The sequence below is a fragment of the Ambystoma mexicanum genome, chromosome 8 (genome assembly GCF_040938575.1).
Source record: "Ambystoma mexicanum isolate Mex_15411 chromosome 8, UKY_AmexF1_1, whole genome shotgun sequence".
Classification (NCBI taxonomy): Eukaryota; Metazoa; Chordata; class Amphibia; order Caudata; family Ambystomatidae; genus Ambystoma; species Ambystoma mexicanum.
The window spans coordinates 1,608,087,824-1,608,103,014 of record NC_090929.1 but is presented as its reverse complement, the minus strand read 5'-3'; the positions used below and the strand labels follow the sequence as shown (position 1 = coordinate 1,608,103,014).

At 46.6% G+C, this 15,191-nt stretch overlaps 1 protein-coding gene across 7 annotated transcripts in view; it reads right to left on the bottom strand.

Moving 5' to 3' along the window:
• Positions 1-15,191, bottom strand: part of PLEKHS1 (pleckstrin homology domain containing S1) — a 58,710-nt gene that overhangs the window by 35,800 nt on the left and 7,719 nt on the right. For 6 of the 7 annotated variants that reach the window (XM_069611858.1, XM_069611857.1, XM_069611860.1 and 3 more), the window contains exons 2-5: positions 9,857-9,983; positions 3,475-3,560; positions 3,266-3,384; positions 366-500 (exon numbers count right to left, since the gene is read on the bottom strand). In XM_069611858.1, the coding sequence (XP_069467959.1) occupies positions 366-500; positions 3,266-3,384; positions 3,475-3,560; positions 9,857-9,896 (380 nt within the window). In that variant the 5' untranslated portion in view covers positions 9,897-9,983. Of the gene's footprint in view, positions 1-365; positions 501-3,265; positions 3,385-3,474; positions 3,561-9,856; positions 9,984-15,191 lie in introns of those variants that run through there. The other variant, XM_069611863.1, reaches the window with a different exon arrangement.

Here is a 15,191-nt window from a genome sequence, read left to right as displayed (position 1 = left end):
GAGGGATCAGGGGGTTTGAAATCCAAACCATATGGAGTCCTGGAGGGTGCGTATCCTTGTTGTAGAGATTTATATAGCATAGGCTTAGCTAAAACATGGAGTAGCTTTAGAAGTACTCAATGCAGTAATGCAGCAGGTGAGGAGAGAAAGAGTGATCGGCGTTCCGTGCAGGTCAGGCATTGTGCGAAGAGCGGGGCCATCATGTCTTTAGCTTATTGGGGTTCATTTGCATGTATTACTTAATAATTACCCACAGAGTGGCGGTGACAAGAGCCAACACACAAGATGCATAAACCCACAGAACATTCAAGCTTTTCCGTATTCATGGGGGAAGCGGTGGATGCAGCGCGCCACCGAGAACTCACATTTCATCGCCAATCAGGTAGTACTCTCGTTTCTTCGTTGAGATGCAAATGATTTGATCGCCCACACACTTAAACATCTTCTGCACCGCTGCCAATTTATCTGGGTTTATAATCGTGTTATGTACACCTAGAACTCTGCCAAAAAAAGGGACATAGAATGCACAGGTTAGCACGTGTTACCATACAGACTGTCCATGCACCATTCATCATATTTTCCATTGCAGTGTATTACTGGCAGTACTGGTAAATATGCATTATTATATATTTCTCTCCTGTTAACAAGGAAACCCTTCATCTCTTGGTCTTTTTATACTAATGTCCCTCCACGCGCTACTCATCCACTCATGATCCAACTGACTCCCTCCTATCCAACTTCTTAAATTCTTCCTCTCATGCGATCCGCTGCTCCTTATGTTCACTCCACTCACTAATTCTAGAGCACTCCCGTCTTCTTGGTCCACCGAACAACCGCACCGTCCCCATTCTCCACCTTTTAAATCCCTCCAAACCCGCAGACACCTCATTTTAGAAACACTTGCGCAAGGAAGCGCTGTGGCCAGAGGAAAATAATCAACAACTAAAAATGCACTTTTTGCTTTCAGCATTTGCCTGCATTTTGACGGAAATTCGGTCTGTTGGTGTTGCTTGAAGAGAGATTTTGGATAAGGTCAATTGTTGTTAGCAGGATGAGCCAATCAGATTCGCTCCCCTTCAGGGAGAGTTGGGCTTCCTGTGAATCTCTAATCACCGATAACTCTGGCCAGACATCGCCATGACTCCAACTAGATGCCAAAAAGAGCAGCACCCTGGCATACTCTATGCCTGTAGTTACCCTCCTGCTGATGCGAACGGTTGTTAAAGTACAATCGTGGACATTAGCAAACAGACCACGGTGACCAAAATGAATATTCCCGAGATCAAAGTATATACATTAAGAACTTTAATATTGCATGTAAAATTGACTCATGGATATTGATGTTTGATATCCCGGGAACCTGAGTGGCTGGAGGTTCAAGGCGAGTGAGCCAGGCACTGCGTCACCGTGGCACCTTCCTCCATTTCATGGCACAGTAGCTTCCACAATAACCTCAAACGCTCACCAGCATAAACCTCTCCAATGTTTGATGCCTTTCAATAGGCGCTGAGCTTGTTACCCCTTGCCTCTCCTTCCACTAACATGTCATCTATGGTCATTGATGCCACATTAATAGAGGGGTGTCCTTGCTGCGTCCTCAAAAGTGTCCTGAATACATTTCTGGGACACCAGATGATAAATGGTCTTGGCAGTGGAACCCGTTTCTCATATTTGATGTCTATGGACCCACAGCTTCAGTTTGGTAATGGGTGGCATATTTCTTGATGCTTGTTGTCCGAAAGGTTCGAGGAACAGTAATCATCGATTTCTTTATCGTAAATGGGAAAGAATGGGGTGCTACAGTATCGAGAGTAAATGCCTGAACAAGGCCCTAAGTCACCAGATTGCACTGCACACCTTTGCGCCTTCAGGCCTTCAGTGTCCAATGAGTTCCCAAGCTGGTCAGATAGCACAGCAAGTAAGTAGAGCGCTCGCTTTGACATCTGCGCAGAGCCTGCTGACGCAGGTTCGAATCCCGGCAGTGCCAAACTCAGCCTTTCATCCTTCCGAGGTCGATAAATGAACACCACACACTCCGGGTAATAAGCAGCGCTCAGATACCTGAGGTTTCGTAGCGCTATATAAATGCTAAATAATTATTATTATTAATTGCAAATTTGAATCAATGACATTTCCTTCAATTCTGTTCTTCCAAGAACAAGTCAGAAGAATCTGTCTTAAGGGACGCCATTTTCTTTTTGGGTAAAATAGAACCCCTCCTCACACAGAAACTGATCTTTACAGGGTGATCTCTGTGGGCGTCAGCTGACGGGAGATGGGGTGACAGTTGTGACCCACTTTCCTGAGGCTTTACAGGAAACAGTGGTTTTCCGGGAAGCTGGGGCTATTTTCTTTGATTTTAGATAGGAAGAAGATGGCAAACCCCCCACCCCCCACGCTGAAGTTATTTGCGCCACAAATGGGGTATTTCTGCGGATTTCAATCCTGAATTCACAAATGGGATGCATGCTTGGGGCAGGCTCAGAGAGAGACATCAGTTTGGTGTCGGGATTAGTTTTGACGAATTATGAGCTAGAAACACAAGGGCTGCAGGTTGAGCCCTGGTGTCATCTGAAAATACACCTATTCTGCCAATGCGTCTTCGTCCACCCAAATAGTTTGTAGGCTAAGGTAGCACCATGCCAAACCATGGACATTGCTAAAGCCCTCACCACTGGGCACATCCACGCCAGTACATCACTCACACAACACGGAATTCACGACTCATTATGGGCCTCATTACACGGATGGCGGTAAGGATTTACCGGTACCGGTAAAATACTGGTACCGGTAAATCCTTATCGCCTTACTACGAGGTCCCTTTGCGGGTTGGGGGATTTAACACCTGATTTTTGCAGGCGTTAAAAACCAAGCCGCAAAGGGACCCAGGGAGCTAATTATGGTACCGCAATTTGCGGTACCGTAATTAGCGCTTCCCCATTCCCATTGAGCCCTATGGGGCAAAAATGGGAATGGGGAAGGGCAATGGTGGAAGGGGGAATTACCGCCCCGCCAACCTTGGACTGGGGTGGTAATTCCCCTTTCAGCCAAGGCGGTGCCGGTATTTTACCGGCATGAACCATGGCGCTAATAGCGCCATGGTTCTCCGCCCTCCGTGTAATGAGGCCCATTGTCAACCACTTGCGCGCAGCAAGTTGCCCCTTTTCGTAATCCTCTATGATTGCCCCATAGCTCATTGAAACAGGACTTTGGGTAAAACCTGCAGCAAGCAAAGAGCTCTCCAAAAAAAAAGGGGTGTACCTACTTTTCAAGTTTGATCTCCCCCTTCTGCGGATTCTTTAGGTTTTGGGATGCATAATACTGAAGGGTATAGGAATTCCTGCTCAATTTCACCAACAGAAAATACCTCCTTTTCCACGAGGACTATGGGTAAAAGAAAAATGACAAGATGAAGTAGAACAGGGAAGGGACAATAACGGCGGCCTCAGCAATAGTGCAGAAGATTGTGTGTACCTGTTTAGAGAAGAGTTCTCCAGGTGGAGACTTGGTGAGAAATCCATGTTTAATGACTTCACCACCATAGAAGCAGGAGCTGTTGCCTAGACAAAGGACAAGTCACACGGTTAGTTCCCATACGCAGGAGCTCTCTTCTAACAGCGTGGACCTGCACAGCTATGCACCATGCACATCACCAGGCCTCGTCGTCGTGAGTCAGTTCCACCAAGGTCAAGCCAAACCCAAAACCTTTGGATCTCCACTTCCCTTCCTCCGATGTTCAACTCCCACCTCTCCATTCAATCGCATATGTCTCTCTGTTGGCTCCCCCTCCCCCAAGATGATGTTCTGCTCCTGTGCCTGTTCCCCCAACCGATGTTGCGTGGTCTCATATCAATCTGAGGGTCATCTCTTTGAGCCAGTTTAATACCTCCCTGAACAATTGCATTCATGACACCTCCCAACTCTACCTCCATTCCAGTCTCATCCAATGTTTCACACCTGCATCTTCAGATGCCAGCCCTTCAAGCCATTTCCTATTGCATGATGCGCCGCACAGAGATCCCCTACTCCTCGCTGACCCAAATGCCAAGTCTGTCTGTTGGAGAGGTCCCCCGTATAGTGGTCCATGGCCCATGTATGTATGCTGGTATGTTTCCCAAAGAGAATCATTCATACCCACACCTCCCAATCCTTCTTTGTGCCTGTGCACCCCCTTCCCCGCCGGTCCATCAGACACTCGACAGTTCCATTCCTCAATATTATCCGTGCTTGTGTGTATGTGCACCCTGGTGGGACAATATAGCCATCCAGCCTCCTTTAAGTTGGCAGGCTCAACCTCCTGTTCGCCGTCCTTACAGCTTGCTGCCGTGATCGTCTCAGGACACTCAGACAGTGAATGATGTCACAATAGATCACAAACCCCACTAACCATCATCAAGAAAGGAGTGCTCCAAAACCCTTATTAACACAGGGATTCCATTATAGACCTTCTCAGCCAATCAGAATGCTCAGAATGCATTCCATAATCACTGGTATAAACCTGATTGCTCACATTTTGTTTTTGTCTCGGTATATGTACCAGCTTTTCACTCCCTCTTAAAGTGGCTCACTGCTTGTTCTCACCTTTATGCTGTTGTACAGGCATGCTTGGTGGAAATGGTTTTGCCATCTGTAAATGTGTTATTGTAAGTCCTTTCTGATGAAAATGGCATCCCTGTTCTTCAAATAAATACAAATACATTTTGATTGGAGAAGCAGCCTAATATCCTTCACTTTCTCTTTTCAATGCACTTCTCCATATACCTTGGGTGGTGTCATGATTGCTTATATAGACTGTAGTCATCTCAGGCAATAACTTGGGGGGTGGGTCATTATCCAGAGAGTATGGCCCTCCCCTCATTCTGTTGATTTTTGATGAGGCAGGCGAGGGTAATGAGAACTGGAATTGGTTATGCGCACGGTTGTAATTGTAATTGGTTATTTATAACGCGCTTAATACCCAGAGGTTTCTAAGCGCGGACCCGGGGATCGAACCTGCGTTGCTCGAACCTGCGTTGCTCCAGTTCATCTTGCTTTCAAGGCGAGCATGTTGCCCCTGAGCTATCCTCCCAAGGCTACAAGGATCATTTGATGGATGGATAGGTATTGGTCAGCCACAGATGCTGGCAATTTCTCTGGGCAGTATTGGGTCTTTCTATATCGCATCTGTATCTTTACAGAAGGAGAAACACTGTATGAAAATCAACCTCAAAAGGAAGCCAGAACCATTGCCAGTGGTTGTACTGAATTCCTAGCTTTCCATTGTTCGCATTTCAAAGCCACCCTTATATGCCCCATACAAGTGCCAAGTTTCATGTGACTGTTCTACAGCTCTTTCATGTCATTTCGCCTACAAGTTACTCAAATAAATGCAATTCAATATATTTATTTCACCGAAATGGACCCTCTTCAGTATTGTTTAATGGAAGAAGCCTGCTTACCCTCAGTTTGTGTGTCTGCATAACCTCTTCTGGTGCATTACCTGTCATTTTATAACCATTGTTCAGAGTGAATTTACTTTTTATATTGAACTAACTTCTATTTTTGAAAATGTGTTTAGTTTTGCATGTGAGTCTTGTATGTAACTCAGTGAAATATAGTTTCACTGAAATAAATGAGATGAGATTAGTAGGAAACTTCTATAACACCCTGCTGAAGCTCAGTGAGGCCGAAACGTGTCTGCGGCTACCAAGGGGGTCATGCTGACTGAAGGAACGTGATCAGACAAGCCAGGGTGGATTGTCCCTTTGGGATAGGGCCAGGATTATTTTTCATATGTTTTATCCCCTCATGTGATTGTGCTTCAAGGGCTAGAAAATGATGGAATGGAAGGCTGCTCGGTGTAATTGCCAGCACATGAAATAAATTCATAGCTTTCCACCAAGGATTGCTTTTTTCTTCTTTTGGTCTAGAGGTTTATGCCAAGATAGGTCACCAAACCCAATCCAGCTATCATCAAAGGGGAATTCTGTTGATTGACGATAATTTGGGTACGAGTCAAGACAACCGGCCGGTTTCTTCGGGTTCTACATGATTTGGGCGAGTTTTTTTGTCGGCTTCGATTTCGTTTAATTTGCATTTTTATTTTTTTTTTACATTTGGCCGCAAATATGCAGGGGTGACCCCCTACTCCTGCCCCTCCAACCTCCCCCTTTCTTTATTATCACAATTAGCCAACCCCCACATATATTTGCACCTAATTTAATCTAAAAAAAGTTGAGGAATTCAAATTCGACAAATTCTGCCACAATGTTATCTCCCTATGCCGTTTATTTGCACAAGGCAGGCCCTGTTTAAGTGTTTGCCAAGAGTTTGGTTTACTCTACTTGCTTTGTTTGAAGTGGGTTACCGTCTGTGTTAACTGCTGTATGGATTATTATCCCTTGTAAAGGTGTCAACTTCTTTTGCTGTCCTTTATTTATTTATTTGTTTTGCAATTTATATAGCGCACCCAACCCAGAGGGATCGAGGCAATGCCTAAAGCTTAAAGGGCCATTTGAGGCTGCACTTGACATATGATAGACAAAAACCTAGCCGATTTGATCATGCTTATATAATTTATAGGCATACAAGGGAACTGGGATACCGGCCCAAAGGGCGATTTGATCGATATCACACAATGACGTCAAGTGGCGAAATTGAGATTAGAGCACCTTGTTTTCACACTCGACGATGTAATGACCTCCAGCCCACACCTGATGTCACCCCAGCCTGACATCAGGGTTGCAGCACCGGCTAGAGTTCTTTCTAGTTATTGCGCCTCATTATGAGTGTGGCGGAAAGGCAACAACGGCACCGGTAGTGCTACTGGCGCTGTTACCTCTCCACCACACTACAAGTTCTGCTCGCCGGTGCCGGACTGCACGCCTGGTCTGACCAGCCGTGCATACCGGCACCCGCGAGCAGAACTCATAAAACGGTGCCGGTGCAACCATGCTGCTGACCTGCCATTCTGCCCTATGGGGCAGAATGGGGATCGGGAGGCCGGCCATAACGGCACCCGCGAATGGGCAATTACCGGGTCTGCGAAACTCGCCATGACCCGGTTACTGCCCATTTGCGGGTGCCGGAAAAAAAACAACTCTAAGGGCACGGCTGCCGCCAGAGTTATAGTGAGGGCCATTGCCTTTATCGAAATATCCCTTCTCTGGGAGTGGCCTGGACAGCGGTAAGGTGCTTTGCTCAACTCTCAGGTAACAACCAATTAATGAAGGCGTTGGCATTCGGCAGTGGACTGACAGGTTTCGCTGCTCTTCTCCAGGGCAGTTCATTGCAGTGCAGAATGCGGAAACCTTAGCCTCAGGTCTATTTGTTCCATTTACGGAAAAAAAGTATCTCACCTAGAAAGCAGCAGTCTAGAAATATGGGGAAACAACTAGAAAATACTTTTCTGGGCTTACGCAGTTGGCATTCCAACCTCAGTGCCTGGAGAGTGATGGCCCGGGTGAAATCTGACCTTCTGACTTAACAGTGGAAATGTTCCACCTGTCATAGCTCCACAGAGTTAAAGGCCACGCCAGTCTTCACTGCCCCAGGCTTCATTAAACTGCGTGCAGCAGAACAGCAGAGGCGGCTTCGCACATCATTTCTGCGTCTGGCATAATTCTGTATGGGACGACACCAAGTTGCGGGATACCTGGGGTGGGACTGTATTTGCATGTGAGGGTCTCCTCCGTGTAATTTATGCAAATGGCATCACACAAAATGCTCCAGCAGGAAGGTGTGTTATTTTTGTAGTCCCTGGCAGGTGTTGTCAGAACGGTGACCCATTCGGTCCCTTGTTTGACAGGGTAATGTGGTTCCAGGTCCATTGTGCGTTCAATGGAGGGGATCCTGGGCAAATCGCCCCTTTCCCCGTGTCTTAAGAAGTAAACACGTGGAAAGTTAATGTTGTATGATGGCAGACCTGGGTTTCTGTGATGCATTTGTCACAGGACCCACCCACCAAACTCTTTGATGTGCAGCGCCTCCGGTTTATATAAGGGGCAAATCTTTTGCTGCTCCTTGTAGTGAGAGGCTCGCCACATCGGATGCATAAACAATCACAAAGCCAAACAGAGGTAACAGTGGAAATCACAAAACAAAAATGTTTTTAGTGATGAATGATTTCAGCTTGTCGATAAATCATCTGTTTTAACCACAGTTGCCAACATGACCCATTCCAATCTGTAGCTGCTTATCCAGTCCTCTGCTTACCAAACCATCATTTTTCAGCCTGCAGAGCTATTGCAGAAGGGGAAAGACTATATGCAAACCATGCTCGGTTCCACCCCAAAAGGGGGCCGTCCGGCCCTAACTTCCAGGCCACATCCCTGCTGCACGCGGCCACAAGAAACCGCCAAGACAACTGCTGCAGGTGCTGCTGAATCAGAAGCGGCACTCTTTGTCTATCTGTAACACGTTCTACCAGTTATGCGTCTTTCTGGCTGTAATGGCAGGTTCCACTTTCCACTGTCTGCAGAAACAGACGCACGTGCAACGTCAGATTCAACGTGAACTGTAACAGCAGGGCCCACCTAACACTGCGGAAACAGACACTTGCAGGGTCAGTTTCAGTGTGAACTGTAGCAGCAGGTCCCACCTAACACTGCGGAAACAGACACACTTGCAGGGTCAGATTCAACGTGAACTGTAGCAGCAGGTCCCACCTAACACTGCGGAAACAGACACACTTGCAGGGTCAGATTCAACGTGAACTGTAGCAGCAGGTCCCACCTAACACTGCGCAAACAGACACACTTGCAGGGTCAGATTCAACGTGAAGTATAACAGTAGGTCGCATCTAACACTGCGCAAACAGACACACTTGCAGGGTCAGATTCAACGTGAACTATAACAGCAGGTCCCACCTAACACTGCGGAAACAGACACTTGCAGGGTTAGATTCAACGTGAACTATAGCAGCAGGTCCCACCTAACACTGCGCAAACAGACAGACTTGCAGGGTCAGATTCAACGTGAATTATAACAGCAGGTCCCAGCTAACACTGCACAAACAGACACACTTGCAGGGTCAGATTAAACATGAACTGTAGCAGCAGGTCCCACCTAACACTGCGCAAACAGACACACTTGCAGGGTCAGATTCAACGTGAACTATAACAGCAGGTCCCACCTAACACTGCGCAAACAGACACACTTGCAGGGTCAGATTCAACGTGAACTATAACAGCAGGTCCCACCTAACACTGCGCAAACAGACACACTTGCAGGGTCAGATTCAACGTGAACTATAACAGCAGGTCCCACCTAACACTGTTCCTGGAAACAGATACATTTGCAACGTCAGATTCAATGTGAACTATAATAGCAGGTCCCACCTTACACTGTCTGCGGAAATAGACACACTTGCAGTGTCAGATTCAATGTAAACTAAACAGCAGGTACCACCTAACACTGCGGAAACAGATACACTTGAAACATCAGATTCAATGTAAACTAAACAGCAGGTCCCACCTAACACTGTCTGCGGAAACAGATACACTTGCAACATCAGATTCAATGTAAACTAAACAGCAGGTACCACCTAACACTGCGGAAACAGATACACTTGAAACATCAGATTCAATGTAAACTAAACAGCAGGTCCCACCTAACACTGTCTGCGGAAACAGATACACTTGCAACATCAGATTCAATGTAAACTAAACAACAGGTCCCACCTAACACTGTCTGCGGAAACAGACACACTTGCAGCATCAGATTCAATGTAAACTAAACAGCCGGTCCCACCTAACACTGTCTGCGGAAACAGATACACTTGCAGCATCAGATTCAATGTAAACTAAACAGCAGGTCCCACCTAACACTGTCTGTGGAAACAGATGCACGTTCAGCTTCAGATTCAACGTCAACTTACGTATGTTTTCAGAGCTCTTTCTCCTGTCGTTCGAGCGCATGGCTGTCGCTTCTGCTCCACCGCCAGGTGGATGCTACGAGGGCAGTTCGTAAGCTGGTGCAGGAGGCCCAGGAAGCAGATGTAAAAGCTGCAGGAAAGAGAGGGAGATTTATAGCGGGTTCTCATTGTGCCCATGTTCGATGCTACGTCTCACGCATTGTGACCAATGCTGCTGGTCACCTACGGGGTAGTGTGTCCAGCACCAAAGGTCAAATGGGATAAAGGCGCTATGCAAATGACCAATTACATTATATTACATTACATGTGGACTTTTGTAGCCAGTCTGGATGCTACAGAAGACATTTTGTGGCAAGTTCAAGAAAGCACATCTGGTGCACTGTGCACAGGTGGGGGTGCAGGGAGCACATCTGGTGCATTGGGTGAAATTCGGGAAGGCACATGTAGCAGACTATGAGGCTCATTTTTGGCAGGGTACCGGCAAACTGTAATACCGTTTTCACCACTTGGTCTGCCGAAATTACCAGAATATTACAAATGTCAGAGACGGGGGGATTTGCTGGGATTACCGGGCTGGTAATACCAGCAGTTATTTGCTGGTAGGGTGGCGATATACCTCCAGCAGTGGAGGTAAATCCTCCACCCTACGGCAAACTATTAGTTGGCCGGTCCGGAAAAGTGCTGGTATACATTATCACTGGCACTTTATTTCCAGACCTGCCAACTTGTAATGCGGCCCATATGTCCCTTGTAGCGAGGTGAAGGCGGCACAGCTAGAGTATTAGGTCCAGCTCTGGATTTACACCATTAGTATTGGGAGGAATTCTGAAGGCCCTGTGGGAAGTACTGTGTCTTGCTCAAGTGGCCACATCTGGAGTATTTTTTTCATCTATGAACGACACATGTGGAGTATTGCGTACTGATCTTCAGGGTGCTCTGGTAGTATTGTGTCCAGTTCTGAAGGGTACACCAGGGGTATCGCATCCATCTCTGGACAGCACATCTGGAGTATTGTGTCCAGCGAGTCATCAGGGCCCATTTGGAACATTGTGTGTAGTTGTAGTTGAGGCGGCCACACAGGTGGTTTAGTTCTACCGGGCATGCCGGCTATTATTGTGTGCTCGCATCCACCTCTGGGTAGCACACCAGGAGTAATGTGTCTAGTTCAAGAGGTCACCCAGCTGCATATATGACTTTATATATATATATACATATATATGATAGGTTATTTAAAACACGCTTAATAGCCAGAGGTTTCTAAGCACGGACCCAGGGATCGAACCTGTGTTGCTCCTTGTCATCTTGCTTCCAAGGCGAGCACCTTGCCCCTGAGCTATCCTCCCAAGACGAGGGTTGTATTCAGTTCCACAGTCCATTTCTGGTTGAAACCCAGGGAAGAGGAATGTGTCAATTTCTAGAGGAGATACTTTCAGGGGCCAGATTAAAGAAATTTGGCACCGGTGCAAGTGAAAAATTGCACGGTATTAGAACTGGGGCAGCGGTTTTTATAAACGCTGAGACATATTCCAAAACCATTACACCATGACAAGCGCAGTTTGGCATGGTATAAACACCAGGGCAAACATTCCCCTACTGCAAAAAAGTAGATTTTGATGCATTTTTGCACCAGGGCAAAGTTTGCCCCAGTGCTAATACCAATCTGTATTAGCACCGGGGCAAACTGGGCCCTGATGTGAACATATTTCTTTTTTTCACTAGGGCAATTTGTGCCCTGGTGCTTATACGATTCCAAGCTGCACTTTCTATTGTGCAGTGGCTTTCAAATATGCCTGTGTTTTTAAAAATAGGGCAAACTTTTCCGTAGTGCTAATACCGTGCAACTTTGCACTTGCACCGGTGCAAAGATTCTGTAATCTGGCCCCAGAAGGAAAAAGATAGTAGAGAGAGTTAAAATATGGGCTCCCAGAACATGTCTAACTACAAGCACATAGTTGCCAACATAATCCATTGCACTCTATAGGTGCTTCTCCTTTATTTGCATTCTGGGACTTGTAGTTTTGTTTTCCCCATTGTAAAACTCAGACTACAAGTTCTAGAATGCAAAGAATAAACAGAAGTGGTTCAGCATCTACAGAATGGAATGGGTCATGTTGGCAACTGGGCAAGTATCATCGGGAGTGTTCTCGTACTCTAAGCCTGCACCCACTAAATAAAGTTAAAATGTTATGGGGGATGCAGTTATGACTGAGAATTAGAAATTTATAAAAGGGATAAGGAGAATATAGGAAGCAAGACGAGTTTAGTGTAAGTTTCTCCCGGAATTAGAAGTCACAGTATGTGAGGTGGCGGATCAGGGGTGGAACTAGAAAAGGTGCTCTTTGGAGAGTAGAGAGAGGAAGAGAGAGAGAGAGGGAGAGGGAGCAAGAGAGAGAAGAAACAGGAGAAAGGGAGAAAAGAGAGAGGAGAGAGAAGGAGACAGAAAAAAGAGAGAGGGGAAAGAGAGAGCAAAGAAGAAAGAGAGAAGAAAGAGGAAAAAAGAAGAGGAAAAAAGAGTGAAAAGAGAGAGGAGAAAGAGAGAGAGGAAAAAGAGAGAGGAGAAAGAGAGGGAGACAGGCGAGAGGAAGAGAGAGAAGAAAGAGGTAAAAGAGAGGAACAGATAGGAGAAAGAGAGAGAGAGAAGAGAGAGAGGGAAAGTGAGAGGGGAGAGAGAGAGGAAACAGGAGAAAGAGGAAAGAGAGGAGAGAGAGGAAGAGAGACAAAACAGGAAAAGGAGAGATGGGAAAGAGAAAGGAAGAGAGAGAAGAAAGAGAGAAAAGAGAGAGGGGAAGAGCGAGGAGAAAGAGGAAAAGAGAGAGAAAAGAGAGAAAGAGAGAGAGGGAGAGAGGAAGAGAGAGAAGAGAGAAGAAAGAGAAAGGAGAGAACGAGAGGAGAAAGAGGAGAACAGAGAGGAGAAAGAGAGAGAGAGAGAAAAAGAGAGAGGGGAAGAAAGAAGAAAGAGGAGGAAGCAGAGAAAGAGAGAACAGAGAGTGAGTCAGAGAAAGGGAAAGAGGAGAAAGAGAGAACAGAGAGAGAGAGAGACAGCGAGAGAGAGGGGGGAGAAGAGAGAGAGAGGGGGAGAAAGAGAGGGGAGAAATAGAGAGAGAGAGAGGGGAGAAAGAGAGAAATAGAGAGAGAGGAGAAGGAGAGAGAGGAGGGAAAAAGAGCGAGAGAGAGAAAGAGAGAAAGAGAGAGAGAGAAAGAGAGAGAGAGGGAAAGAAAGAGAGAGAGAGAGATTCTAGATGGAACAGACGCCAATGTGTTGGTATAAAAGACAAACCTATTCAGAAAGGGCCAGACATAAACTCAATAATACAGACATAGCATGAAGCTGAACACTGTGCGGTGTGTCCAAAGTAAGCCAGAAAAGGGCAGACTGCATATGGCGGACTGTCCTTATCTGCTTTAAAACATCAATGTGAGTGTATCCAGTGCAGGGCTTGGCCACGAGACTTTCAGAAACACCGGGTTATAGAGGCGAAAGGTCATGGGCAGGTAAGCAGGAGGGCACGGCGAGTGCGTCAGGGCGGGACGCGTGGCTAGGATTGGCTGCAGCTTCTCTCAGCCACCTGTGCCTGACATGGCAGCTCAAGCTTCAGGTGTGCGCCGAGGCAGCACGGACCCATATAGCACCCGTCACCAGTTCCACGTCATTCCACACAACAAGCATTGGCAATGCCAACAGTTTGGACTTTTGTGTAGCCAAGGAAAAGGCATTGCCAGGCACAGCCGTAGTGGTACTAACTACCCATTGTTGGTAGCAGGTGCAACATGGTGCGGGTACCTGGGCATTTAATAGCAGTGCCTGGCAAATGCTTAACAAGTATGCACAAGGCAAACATGTTAACTTTGCCAATGCTTGTTTTTAACAGGACTTCAGAGAAGCACGCGCAGAGTGTTTTTAAATTGAGAGGCTGAGGCAGACCTGGTAAGACATTTGTATTACACCAGCTGTGCATTTCCAACTCCGATTAAGTCATGAACTCTCAGAAGACTGCTTTGAACAAACACTGCCTGGCATTTTGAATGCAGAGCCTGATGGCAGGGCTTGATTAAAGCGCGCTCAAAGAGTTCCCAGGAGGTGTTTTGGGTGAGAGGACCGGGAACTGAGTGGGAATGGCCATAAGGATTAGCATGGCAAAGGGTGGGCACACAACCAAACAACACCTATGATTCTGTGTCCCTCCTCATATGTTGTTCCTCCCTGTGTGTACTCCAATGGAGAAGTTTCGGTGTATCGGTGACGCACGCGACACCCAATAACCCAAACTAAAAACTATTCAGACAGTAGTAACGTTCAGCAGCGAAAGCTGGACACGAGCTAAAGTAACTCTGGACACTTTTGGCCGGGGTTCTTTTGTGACACGCAAAGTTCTCCTTTCGAGCCCGCATAAAGGGATATTCAGAATTCACGCAAGAGGGATAGCAGAGTCCAGCTGCAAATCCCCTCATGCCATCAATGACGACAGAAAACGTGCCCACCCTGCCTAGAAAGTGCCCATGTAATCCATTCATGGGGGAAATGCCTGTCTGACATCTTGGCAAAGATATCAGACCAGCACAGCAAAGATGGTGGTGGTCTTAATGGGGATTTAGATGCAAGGTGCCCGATTCATGGAACTGTGCAAAGTGTATTTTTGCGGTGCAAAGTTCGGGCAAAGTCATGTTCTACTGCAAAAATGACTATGCACTGACTTTGCACGGACGTTGCACTGCAAAAATACACTTTGCAGGGTTCCGTGAATCAGGGTTTGTGTCGGCAGTGCAAAGTCACTTTTCAGCAGTGCACATTCACTTTTAACCGTGCAAATATTCCATGAATCGGGCCCAAAGGCTCTTAACCAATCAGATGCAGGGAAATGACAAATTCTCTTGATTTAACAAACTAGTGACTCAAACTAAAGAAGGGGGGGGCTTCTCCAAAATGGAAACAATACGGTTTTACACTCTTCAGGAATTTACATGCAACCACTCCCAGCCAGGCTACATTAACCATGTCACACGTAAGTTTGAATAATCGGTTGATGGCGTGTTTTGGCTCATCTAAACTCATTAAGAGAATTAACCCTTCCTGGGGGCTTTGCCAGACTTCAGCTTTTTTTCCCAAATAGGACTTCAGATCCATGATGGACACCTATGCTGACCAATCTAGTCCTGCCATCCTGGTGTCTTACAGAACTGTCTCTGCGCCATTTCTTTTCTCTTTCCATTATTTACAAGGCCCTACAAAACATCCGGGACCCGAAAATGTGTGTGTGTGTGTGTGGGGGAGCGTGGTTGTGGGGGCGGGGGGAGGGGCATCACAAAACCTGCCGTGATCTTTGAGGGTGAAGAATGGAGG